The 12539-nt window shown below is 37.1% G+C and overlaps 1 protein-coding gene across 10 annotated transcripts in view; it reads left to right on the top strand.

The window, feature by feature from the left end:
- The first annotated feature begins 365 nt into the window (after positions 1-365).
- LOC124308786 (aryl hydrocarbon receptor nuclear translocator-like protein 1) overlaps positions 366-12539 on the top strand; it is a 62453-nt gene continuing 50279 nt past the window's right edge. For 5 of the 10 annotated variants that reach the window (XM_046771832.1, XM_046771835.1, XM_046771839.1 and 2 more), the window contains exons 1-2: positions 370-537; positions 11916-12372. In XM_046771832.1, coding sequence (XP_046627788.1) covers positions 513-537; positions 11916-12372 — 482 coding nt within the window. In that variant the 5' untranslated portion in view covers positions 370-512. Of the gene's footprint in view, positions 555-11915; positions 12373-12539 lie in introns of all 10 variants that reach the window. The other 5 variants (XR_006909088.1, XM_046771840.1, XR_006909089.1 and 2 more) reach the window with 4 other exon arrangements.

Here is a 12539-nt window from a genome sequence, read left to right on the forward strand (position 1 = left end):
CGAGGAAAAATGTATATACTTTAAAGGGTTAATTAAAATCACGATACGCTCAAGCCCGTCGACCCTTCGTTTCGGCTCACTTTTGTCCCGACTGTACATCCGTCAGCCCCTGAAACGCGCAGCGGTTCGCGGGCACCACGCGTACAACAGGTATGTGACGTATTATAGATATAATCACGGGCACCCCACTCATTGGCGGCACAACCCCGGCGTCGCGACGCCCCCAGCGAGTTCCGTAGGAGCGTCGGGACGCGGGGCGTTTCAGCAGTCACTCCCACCGGCGCGACGCCGTACCACGTGGTCCGCGATCCAGCCACCCGCGGGTGTCTGCGGAAAACGCGTCCTTGCTCCGTCCGCGTTGCCACCGCGTTTCCTCGTCAGTCAATCCGGCGTCGCGCGAGCTTTCGGTTGCGGTCGTCGCGGCTCCCTGAGCTTTTCTACCAGTTTTGGTTCGCCTCGAGTCGCCGTACAGATGCAGTAAATCCCACGGGGAAAAGCGCCAATCGTCAAGGATGCAGCCCCCGTTGCCACACGGATGTACTGGACTCATTTCAGTAAGCGGCGGCTTGTCCGCAACCGCCGATAATCGCGATCCGCGCAACCCTTGTTAAAAACCACACCGAGGACAAACTTACAGTGATGAAAAATACTTTTACGGTTTTTCGAAGATCGAGCTTTTTCACCTGACCTTTAATCGCTCGATTCTTCGAGGCTTGGATCCTCGTAGAAATCGCATCGATTGTTAACGAGTTCTTGAGAACCGATTTTTCGTGTGCAAGTTATCGGTCACTACTCGATTCTTAAAAGTTACGATTATAGCAGGATCGATCCTTTGTTCGCGGGAATCTATCAAAATAATAATTCATGAAAATTAGAGCAAAATCGAATCGATTGTGAACGATTTTTTATAACCGATCTTTTTGACGTGCAATTTATCAGTTATTACTCGATTCTTCAAAGCTACGATTATCGTTATATCGATTCTTTCTTCACGCGATTCGATAAAATATTAATTTATGACAATTTGAGCTAAAATCATCTCAATTGTTAACGGTTTTCTAAGAATGTATCTTTTTGATTTGAAATGGACCAGTTGATTCTCGATTCTTCAAAGTTACAATTATCCATTCTTTTTACAGACTTGAATCGATTAAAATAATAACAATTTACGAGAATTTGAGCAAAAATCAATTCGATTGTTACCGATCTTAAAAGAATCGATCTTTTTGATGTGCGATTAAGCGACCATCACTCAATTCTTCAAAGTTTCCATCATCGTAGAATCAAATCTTTTTTCGCGCAAATCGATCTCATATTAATTGACGAGATTTCGAGCAAAAATTAAATTAATTGTTGACGATTTTTCAAGAACCGATTTTTTCACGTGCAATTAATCGGTTAGTAGTCAATTCTTTAAAATACAAGTCATCGTGGAATCGATTCATTCTTTAGAGGAATCAATAAATCTCGCAAGGAACCTTGTATAATGAAAACGGTTGTGAGATACGTGAAATTAGGTGAAAGGATTTAGTACAAACCTATGAAATGTTCTTAAATATATTGAAATATTTAAGCAATCCCGTATGAATTTTTCAAACAATTATTGAAAATCTTTGGGCAACATACACATTAGATTCGTAATTGGTATCAAATACGGCAGAATTCAAATTTTGCTAATTAAAAGAAGAATGCTTTGATCCAAAAACAGAATGTTGTAATAAAACTAAAATATCCGCTGTTAAACAAAACTCCGTTTATTTAAACGAAGGAAACATTGCTTCTCATCAAATTTGTCACCACGTTCGGTTAAGTCATTACAGTTACTTTATTTTATTTCATTCTTGATTTTTGTGTGCATGAAAATTTTCAATATCATAAAATTCGGCAAAATTTACGAGACGTTAATAACTCGGAAAATATCTTCAATTCTCTGATTCTGCGTTTGGATTACGGACAATTTTTACATTGGTTCGTTCTTACTGTGCATTCTCACTCTGAACGGAGAGAATAAAATAGAAAATTTTACGCAAAACTGCACGAATAGGATGACATATCAGGTTGTTCGGTAAAATGTGCTTCGTAAAATGCAGATTTTATTGTTGTTTTTAAAAACAAAAAATTGTGAAAAACACCGTCGCTCTCTTCCTGTGACTTCGAGCGAAATATGCTCTTTTATTCTTTCCCCGTGATTGTTTCATGAAATGATTTAAACAGACTTTGTTATAGAAATAAGTTGGTACTCGTTCGTGAGATGAATATTTTGTCATAATTTTGATGACTTTGATAAATAAATGTTTTAATTAAAGTTTTAATTACTAAACCAAGCAATTTTATGGACGCAATACATAGCTTAAAAATCTCTGGATAATTTTAGAAAGGTTGACAGATTTTTTTCTTGCACAAACTCGACTGGAACTTATTGCTGTTATTTATTTATTTATATTTTTTTTTCTATTTGGGTCAAGTTACGGCACTTGATTGTTTTCTCAGTATTCAAGTGTGGTTATCAGTAAGTGAAGTTAACAAATTCCGGGTGAGAATGAAAAGTGCAGAATCGTGTGCAGAATTTTGTCTAACCTGTATACGTCTGCATGGATATAATTAGTTAGCTTTTTTCTAAGATCCACGATTCGAAAAATAATATTTCACAAGAATAATTGTTAACCCTATAGTGCAAAGTGTCCTTCGCATTGTGAATACAAATGATAGGTAATAGGTATGCGATGATTCCGTCATTTCATAGTTTTAGAAATTGAAATGTTATTAATCTTGTAGAATAATGTTTAAATTCTTTTGTAGTGTGCTACAATCTTTCTAAATGTATATAATAGTTTTTCAAAATATTTCAACACATTCGTATAGGAACATTTTTTTTCCACATTTATCCTGGGAGAAAATTCGACACTGAGAGAAATTTTCAGTTCCGGTTACCGCTCAGTCCTCAATTATTTTCATTTTTTACCACAATCGAAAAATATAGTTCTAGGTAGAAAATGAAAATTAGTTTTGTAGCTGTTACCAGAAAGTCTAGTATCCGTTACTATTCTTTCTCATTATCATCACTGTTACTATACTTTCTTTTAAACGTTGCGAAAATTTAATGCTTGTGCAACAATAAATTAACGTTGAAGTCTTATTTGACTAATAAAATACAGTAAACCGAACAAACTGATTTTACGTTGCAATTACCAACAAAAAGGATCGACAATAGCGCAAAATGGTTACGCGTACCTCGTTTTTCCTAATTCCAAAAACATTCAAACAGTTTTTTTTAACGATATCTGTTTTACTAAATTCTTTTAGTTACTGTAACAAATGAAATTTTTCTCAGTGTGGCGACGGAAACGAATATATCAACTTTTATTCCGGAATAGTCATTTTTCAAGTGTTGTCGACATCGGTATAAGAAGTTGTGCGTGCGATTTATTTTTCCTTGAAATCAAACCGCATATCTTGCATTTAGCAAAAGCTAATTCAGCAGCCAAAATGACACTATCAACCAAATCTCTGGTTTTGTTATGAATTAGTAGAAATTTGATTTATAGTTAATGCTGAATCGAGTTAATTACTACTTTTTCTTTAGAAACGATGTGGCTAGAGAATTCCTGTCATATTTATATCCTGGTTCCTGAATGTCGACAACCTGTAGTTGAGGTGATTCATGCTCGTTCTGATCTTGTCATCAGCGCGAGAATTTGATGTTGGCGCAGTAATCAATCGATGCTGATCTTATTTAACTGTAAAATGTAGCAAACTAAACCAACAGATTTAACGTTGCTATAATCAGAAAACGCAATATTGACAACTATAATCGTACTGAACAGTTACTTTTACCAAATGTTCTTGTAATCCTTAGCGCAAAATTGTTACGCGTACCTCGTTTTTCGTAATTCCAAGAATATTTAAACAGTTTTTTTTAACGATACCTGTTTCACTCAATTTTTCTAGCAACTGTAACAATCGAAATTTTTCTCAGTGCATAATTATACATATTATATGACCTACTGCAGATTGTTAACTGTACCGGGAACATTTAATACACCCATCAGCACCCGAACCGCACCAATGGAATTGAATAAGATTGAAAAATGTCCACTTCCTACCCACCGAAAGATCCGTTTGACACTGGCTAATTACAGGGGTAATTGGCATCGAAGGGATAAACTTTGTGCAATTACCGAGAATCGTGCAGGACCCTCGCGTTATGGGAATTAAAGCAAACTGCAAGGGTGACCCGTCGCGCTTATCCTCGACCCTCTTGTATGTATTAACCCGCTAACTAGAAGACTGGGTTATACTGCGGGTGCAGTCTCGTGAGCGGTAATCGCGCCACGGCATTTTATCGCGTTTGTAGTTAAAAGTGTCTCAAGTCAAGAATTCCCACAAATCACAAGCTGATTAGCGCGATCGATCAAGGTCGAAGAGAATAATTCAGGGATATTTGACGAATCGTTTCCTCGGAGTTGAATATATACGAGATACAAAGGTATATAACAAGCAACGTGTCGATGAAAAATAATTGGCAATACATTCACTGAGAAAAAATTTCATTTTTTACAGTAACTAGAAGAATTCGGTAAAGCAGGTATCGTTAAAAAAAAACTGTTTGAATATTGTTGGAATTGTGAAAAACGAGGTACGCGAAACCATTTTGCGCTATTGTCGATCATTTTTTGGTTAGTGCAACGCAAAATCATTTTCCGAGGTTTACTCTACTTTTTTAGTTAAACAAGGCTTTAACTTCAATTTATTCTCGCACGAGCATTAAATTTTCGCAACAGTTGCAAGAAAATATAGTAACAGTGATCGTAATGAGAAAGAATCGTAACGGATACTAGACTTTCTGGTAACAGCTAGAAAACTAATTTTCATTTTGTACCTAGAACGATATTTTTCTAAAACTAAACTAAAAATTTCTCTCAGCGTGAAACCGAATTTCTTTATCACTGAACACGGTTTCGCGGAATTTCTTTATCCTCTCAATTAAATCTTAACCCTTTCAGTCGTACTAGGATGCTCGTCGTCCGAGTTAAAAAATTTCCACGTCCTAGTCTTGTCACAGTTTATCCACAACTTCAAATGATCTTTGTTACTTCATATTTGTGATCAGTGACTCAAAAAACCCCCGAGTAACAAGTTTCGGCCAGAATCATCGAATTTGGACAGTTTTTCGATTTAACATCCGCCATATTGAATCCGCAATCTTGATTTAAAAACTACCAAAGTCTGGTTTGAGATTCGTAATCAGCGACGCTAAAAACTCCCGAGTGCGAAAATTCAGGCCAAAATATTGAGTTGAAAAATGTGTGGCTGAAAGGTTTAAGAATAATCAAATCTTCTAATTTAAGTCCCAGAGTCTGTGTTCTGGTCCAAGTTACTGCGAAACGAAGTGAATATTAAAAGTGCTTGATTCTAGAAAATAATTGTATTGTTTTTGACATTTTTGAAAGTGTGATGAAAAATTTCTAACTGCGGGTAATATACAACCCTTAACTATACGTTCAGTTCTCACCAGAACAAAAAATTCTAGTTTTGATTAGAGACCAAATGAATATTAATTTTGTACCTGTAACCAGTTAATCTACTACGTATCTCTATTATTCCTTATTATAGTTACTCGTACTATATTTCCTCGTTGACGTAACAATAAATCGATATTAGGCTTTGTTCAAACGAAGAAATTAAGCATTCGCGATCACAATCGCACTAAATAGTTGATAATTGTGTCACATTTATTGATGAATCACCGATTTCTGACACGGCGTGAGTTCGTATGGACCGTATGTATAAATAACGTGAGAAGTGCATTACAATGAGATTCTTGAGACAAGAATAAAATGGTGTTCGAATCGCTTAGGCCGAGTATCGGCTAACGGGCAATTACCGTTGCAGCTTTGAAAAACTCGACGCATTTTTAGGTATAAAGGCTCTGCCGATATATATATTTGATCGAGTGCTTTATAATTCACAAATCTGAATATAGAGTCGACTTCGCATAACCATAAACGTATATTTTCTCTGCCAGTGATAAAAAGAGATACAGCTGCATTGGGCCAATTAAACTTCAATTCCTCGGGCAACAGTTGTTGCGAACATTCTGAATTCTGCATTAACGCGTGAGAAGTAAAACCGGATTATGTCTCAGCTGCTTCCAGTAAAACTCGATATTTATACTCACGATAAGCTATGTCTTTGGAATAATCCGATTAAAAAGTTTGAGGCAATATTTTTTCTCCAAATTTTTTGGTCGATGTTATTCAAAAGGTATGTGAAATTAATTTATAAGTTTCAAGCGGTTGATGAAAACTTGGAATGATAACGAATCGGAAACGATTGTGATATCATGAGTGGATGTAGAATTGAATTTTATTCACAGTCGAGTTTTTTCAATCCGAATTTCGGGAAATTGATATCAATTGGTCAATTGGTTTGATTCTGCCGGATCTTGAAGTTCATTCCGGAAACTCATCGTGAATTTCACTTCTCTTTATCTAAAAGTAACTGTCCATAACACATAGGCGAAAATTTCGGAGCACTGAGTTTTAACTGCAAACTGCATCTCATCGAAATTACAACGTCAGATAAATCACATTATCTTATCATTCCTTCGCAAAAAAATTCATATCGCTTTTCCGATTTTTATGAACAACTGAACACTTTATTCGTAAATGATGTCCATTCGCGTTTGATGCTGTGCAACAATAATGTATTTATTGCCTAATCACGAATTCACCTTCTGCAAGTTAAAATTATTGTATACATCAATTTTGTTTCTACAAATCAACATACGAAGTATAAGGAATTTATTTATAAATTGAATGACTTATTTCTCATTAAAACGAAACGAACTGTATTCATTTTTCGGTATAAAAAATAGTGTAACAAAGCGATCTTTCCGACGTTGTTAACAACCGAATATTTAAAGTTGAAATGTAGGGTTTTAAAAATTTTTCTTGATCACAGGAGCGTTATGAGTTTGTTTCAGCATAATTAACTTTAGTTGCTCATTCTGCGCCCACGTTTTACTTTTTTGAAATATTTTTTACCCGACCGTAAATTCTATTAAAAATTTCATTTGTTACAGTAACTAGAAAAATTGAGTAAAACAGGTATCGTTAAAAAAAACTGTTCGAATATTGTTGGTATTACGAAAAACGAGGTACGCGTAACCATTTTGCGCTATTGTCGATCATTTTTATTGTAATTGAAACGCAAAATCAGTTTGTTCGGTTTACTCTACTTTTTTAGTCAAACAAGGCTTTAACTTCAATTTATCGTTGCACAGGCATTAAATTTTGGCAACGGTTGCAAGAAGATCTAGCAACAGTGATCGTAATGAGAAAGAACAGTAACGGATACTAGACTTTCCGGTAACAGCTAGAAAACTAATTTTCATTTTGTACTTGCAAGTATATTTTTCGATTGTGGTAAAAAATGAAAATAGTCAAGGACTGAGCGGTAAGGGGAACTAAAATTTTCTCTCATTGTCGGTGTAACCCTTGGTGACATAATATAATTGACATTGAAAGAGAAGTTTGTTTAAAAATTTCAATTTTCGGGGTATCATCGATGCTCAACTTGCCTCTCGGTTCTGACAGTAGTTTGTTCAACTCAGACATTTCGCTTGCGTTATGGCTCGTAGTACAAGTGAGAGTTGTTCGAGCATTAAACTCACGTCGATTAGCGAGACAGGATAGCCGTGTACCTGCCTGCCAGTTGGATACGGTAACAGCTTCCACGAACAGGAAAATGTCATAAAAGTGTAATGAAACATTGCTTACGTTGGGTAAGAGTTGTTACGTACAGATAAACATCGGCCGAAGCCTCGCTGAACTCGCTGGAATGGAATATGGAAAAGCGATACTCGTGCATGTATTAGTAAATTATACACACACCTTCTACACATTTCCGACTATGACCCTTGTATATCGGTTCGAAATTCGCATTTGCGAAACGGGCTGAAATTTATTCGCACAACAAACGCGGTGTGTAAGAAATTTGAAACAAAATTCGTGTCATATCGGTACTCGGACAAAATCGATAATTTACAAAATCAAGGAAATAATTCATTAAAGATCATTGAATTTGTTCTAAGGTAGGCCTTTTTATTCTAATGCCTGAATATTTGTCAAATTTTGAATGAAATTCCGTCACAGACACACTGAGAAAAATTTCATTTGTTACAGTAAGTAGAAAAATTGAGTAAAACAGGTATCGTTAAAAAAACTGTTTGAATATTGTTGGAATTACGAAAACATTTTTCGCTACTGTAGATAGTTAAGGACTTGGCGGTAACCGGAACTGAAAATTTCTCTCAGTGTATAACGTAAAAACGAAAAATGTCTGACGGTTGAAAAAGCCTTCTTTTTTAGTCGAAGCCATAATTTCTACGATAAAAGGTCAGATTGCAATTGGCTGGTATATATAGACGTGTAATAATCGGTCTAATCTTGGGACAAAGGAAAAAGATTGTTCTTGCACCGAGTCAGGAATAAATGGGTTTCCAGCAGTGCTTCAGATATCCGCGATCTTGGCTCTATAAGAACCTCGAGAATCCGGATGATTGGTCTGGCGATTAGTTTGCAAATAAATCGATTAATTGACGGTCAGAAGTAGCTGCGCTACACGCAATACTAATTAACCGTGACATTAAACACTGCGGTGATACATTCCGTATGAATTTATTCGATTCAAATTTACTGTTATCCGACTCAACAGAGAATCAGACTTGGTCAAAACAAGTTCAAAACCAACTAAAACGTTTAAAATAATAAAACCTTGCCTTTTTTCATCCGATTTCAACGATTTTCGGCTAGTTTTCTTCACCGTACAAATCTTCAATGCTTTTCTGCTTTTTTTTAACAAACAGTAAACTTCAGGCTGGATAAAAATAAAGTTGTTTTTAGTATCGCCAACAATTACAATCGTGAGTCAGTGAATCAAACTATATCGTGATGTTGAATTTATTCTTGAATGGTTTTAAAACAATCATTGCGGATCTAGTCAACGAGCAAATTGAGCACGAAACGTTCAAATCGGAATCAAAAACACTAGAGTTCAATAATTTTGAACCTTGCGATGGTTAAAACTGTTTTAAAATTGCGAATTTGTCTTATCGTTAGCGTATAAAATCTGCTCAAGATTATTTTTATCACATAGCAGCCAGCAGGGATGATGTTTCACTTGTGTTCCGATGTGCGGCCGACATCTTTACCAGATGTGTGAAACCAGATAATGCGAAAGAATTAAGTTGTCTGGATGTGACCGTGTATTATGAAATGACGGTTCTAAAACACTACCAGCAAATGTCAGGGGTCTTTGAATGGCCGCTTGTTGCGCACGTTGCGTAAGGATTTTACTTCGACTGCATTTAACTCGTGAATCCTGACAGCTCTTATACCATTCAAAAGCGATGCTACTTGTAGACTACTACTTGTCAGAAGAATCTAAGAACGCAATTAGCTGTGCGGAAATCAGCTGGTGGTTGAAATTCCGATAAATGGTCGGAATTCACGATCGGATTGATCTTCAATAAAATTGTCGGGTTTCATCGAAAGATTTTTCCAATTTTCGAAGAGTAAAATTCAAACTTACCAATCAGAGATAACTTTCTGATAGATTCAAATTCTCAAAAGGTCATCTAGGTTTTTAAGTGGTTAGAATTCTCGAATGGAAACCGATTTTCGAATGATTCAAACTTCCAAGTGATCCAGAAATTTTAATGATCCAAGCCATCGCCGTACACCCAAAGTTCCAAATATTACTAATTTTTTAAAGTTTAGAAGCCTCGAGCATTTTAAATAACTAAGGAAAATATGTCGCGATTGATTGGAGTAGTTTGGTATTTTTACCCTTAGAAAATTTGATTCGAATCAATAGACCATGACAAGCAGTTCGTGCGATGATCGATCAGATGAGACTCGTGATAACGGTCAGTTCTGAATTTTGATCATTTCCCAAAAATTTCATATCAGAGTAAGAGGACCGATTCTAATTTTGAAATTTAGAGACGAAGACAAGTTTCGAAAAGAAGAAGGGGAAAACCACTGAAAGAAATGATTAGAATTGAAGGCTGAATAATTTCGGTGTCGGTAAAATCGTTAACTGTCACATTTAAAGAGGTTCTGTTTGATTAGTTTCAATAAGAACGAGTTAAATGTCGAAGTTTCGTAACTTTTAAGGGATTCGTGTTACGTACAGGTAAACCCAACTCCAATTTTATTGTGCTGCAAGCTCGAGAAGTTCCTTTCTCATACAAATACATGCAGTAGTTTGAATGTTTCATTATAACTTGATCAAAGTTTGCGTAAGCTTTGCAACATTGTTGCAATATTTTAAGATTATACTTATTACACTCGCTGTATTTTTTTTTCCTGGATCTTGATACCATTTTGAGTAGTTAATTTTCTTCCATCGGCTCGTTAAATTTAATTGGTTTTCTCGACTAGAAAATTTTTACTCCTTGGTTCGAAACGTATATTCTGGCGTGTGCTTGGTTTGATTTTTTTTTTTTTTGACGAACCAACTGAATTGTTAGAGCAAACGAATTACACGGGATATGAATCTCCTTACGAAAATTTTTAGCACGTGGTCACGTGACCGATTCAAAGAGTATTTTACGAGAACCGGTCTGAATTTTACTCAAAACTTCGAATCAATTCGGATTTTTTGTTTTGGCAAAATGATCGTGCTATTGTAAGAAAATGCGTTTTGGTCAGCAAGGGTTGAACAAATATCGTATGGATTTTGAAGTCATAATCCGCCGAATTATTCAATTATTGACCCTAAAACGGTAACGGGATGTGAAAAAACACCCCTAGCGAAATTGAATTTCCCGCCGTAAGAGAACAGCTAACATTTTTGACACGAGACGCGTCATTTTTTGAACACTTTTTTGGAACTTGCACTAAAAGTTTTTTGGTCCACGTGATTCTTTATTAAGAAACGAAGAAAATGAAATTGTGTAAGATCCGTAACGATATAATGTACCCGAGAAATGGAATTTTCAAGATTGGGGCGTTTTTTAACCCCACGTTACCGGAATAGGTGAAAAAAAATAACGTTACCCTTCCAGGGTTAATTCAAATGATGATTTATTGGTCACACAAGCTGACCAGAACCCGTTTTCTAACATCAAAACAATCGTGGCATATCGAAAAGATAAAAATTGAGCCCATATTTAACGAACAATGGGATCGAATCTTGTAAATACTTTGGCGAAAATATTTCTCTGAGAAACTCGGCACGCATTTTCAGAGATTTACAGAAAGATTCATGGAAATGGAGAGTAATTGATAGAATTTGGTGAAAATGCAGAATATTTAAAAAAAAATGTTACTTCAAGAGTCGACGAAAATTTTACACATCCACGCACTCCAGCCTAGCCCCAATACTTTGGTCAGTTATTTATGATGTCAAGTTAGAAATGATAATGAATGTCATTCGTTAACTTGATTACATTTCTTGCAATTTCTTTGGCGAACCAGCACGTTTCAAAATAAGGAGGGTATCTGGCCGAGATACGCGAAGCATACGCCCAGTATTTGGTACTAACTTTTAATGAAAAGTAAACTAATGAAGAAAAATATGCGGAGTCTACCAAAGAAACTCATTGAATATAGTAGAGATATTAAAAAATATTTTTCTTAAAAAAACTCTGCCAAATTTCTCAGCAAAACCCCGCACGTGTCCCATAAGTATGAGAATCGCAGATAAATGTAGCAGATCATTTCAGATTCTTTCAGAGAAATATTTTTGGCTAAGGTGTTCTCAAAAATCGCATCACGTGACCCCGTGTTCGGAACACCCAAAGCGCCCTGGAGAGTTTGTCCTCGGTTAGACGCGGATCGCGAAACTTGTGCCGGGTTTCCGGAGTGAAGAATCGACGGGTGAGTGGGGTACGTGATTACTTGTAGATGGTGGTGAGCTACCGGCGGACAGTGGGGGTGTTGTCGAGGGCGGCGCCCAGGTCGACGCCGAGGCCTGCGTGAGCCAGGAGGCCCATTCTTGTCCAAGTTCTCGTAAACAGCAGCGTAATCCGCGGCGGCAAGGAGAGGAACGGGAAGCCCAGGATCAATGGCAGCTGCCGGCGGAAGAGGACCACGGGCCCCCGATACATCGTCGCCAAGAACAACCCGCGGACATGGTGGCCCAGGAGATGGCCCAGGGCTACACCCAGCTCCTTCACGACGGGCAGGAGCCTCAGGAGTTCATATCCCTCGAGGAACTTAAGCCAAGGCTGCAGGATCAGGACCGCCATGGCCGCACTCAAAGCCACAACGAGGTACGGACGGTACCAGCTTCCCCCAACTCAGCTCTCTATCATCACTCCGGACAGCAGCGGTCCTACTACAATCTCACCCCGGTTCCAAAGTGAGTTGAGAACGAACGTTGAAGTATTTACCTCACTGATATGGTCGGGTAACGGATATTGGAATTGCAGGTCAATGATGTACACTTGGGGACAGTGAATCCAAGACGGTTCATTTTTTACACTAGACAGTTATGTTGGCAATACGGAGAAACCTACAACGCCACGG

The sequence above is a fragment of the Neodiprion virginianus genome, chromosome 7 (genome assembly GCF_021901495.1).
Source record: "Neodiprion virginianus isolate iyNeoVirg1 chromosome 7, iyNeoVirg1.1, whole genome shotgun sequence".
Taxonomy (NCBI): domain Eukaryota; kingdom Metazoa; phylum Arthropoda; class Insecta; order Hymenoptera; family Diprionidae; genus Neodiprion; species Neodiprion virginianus.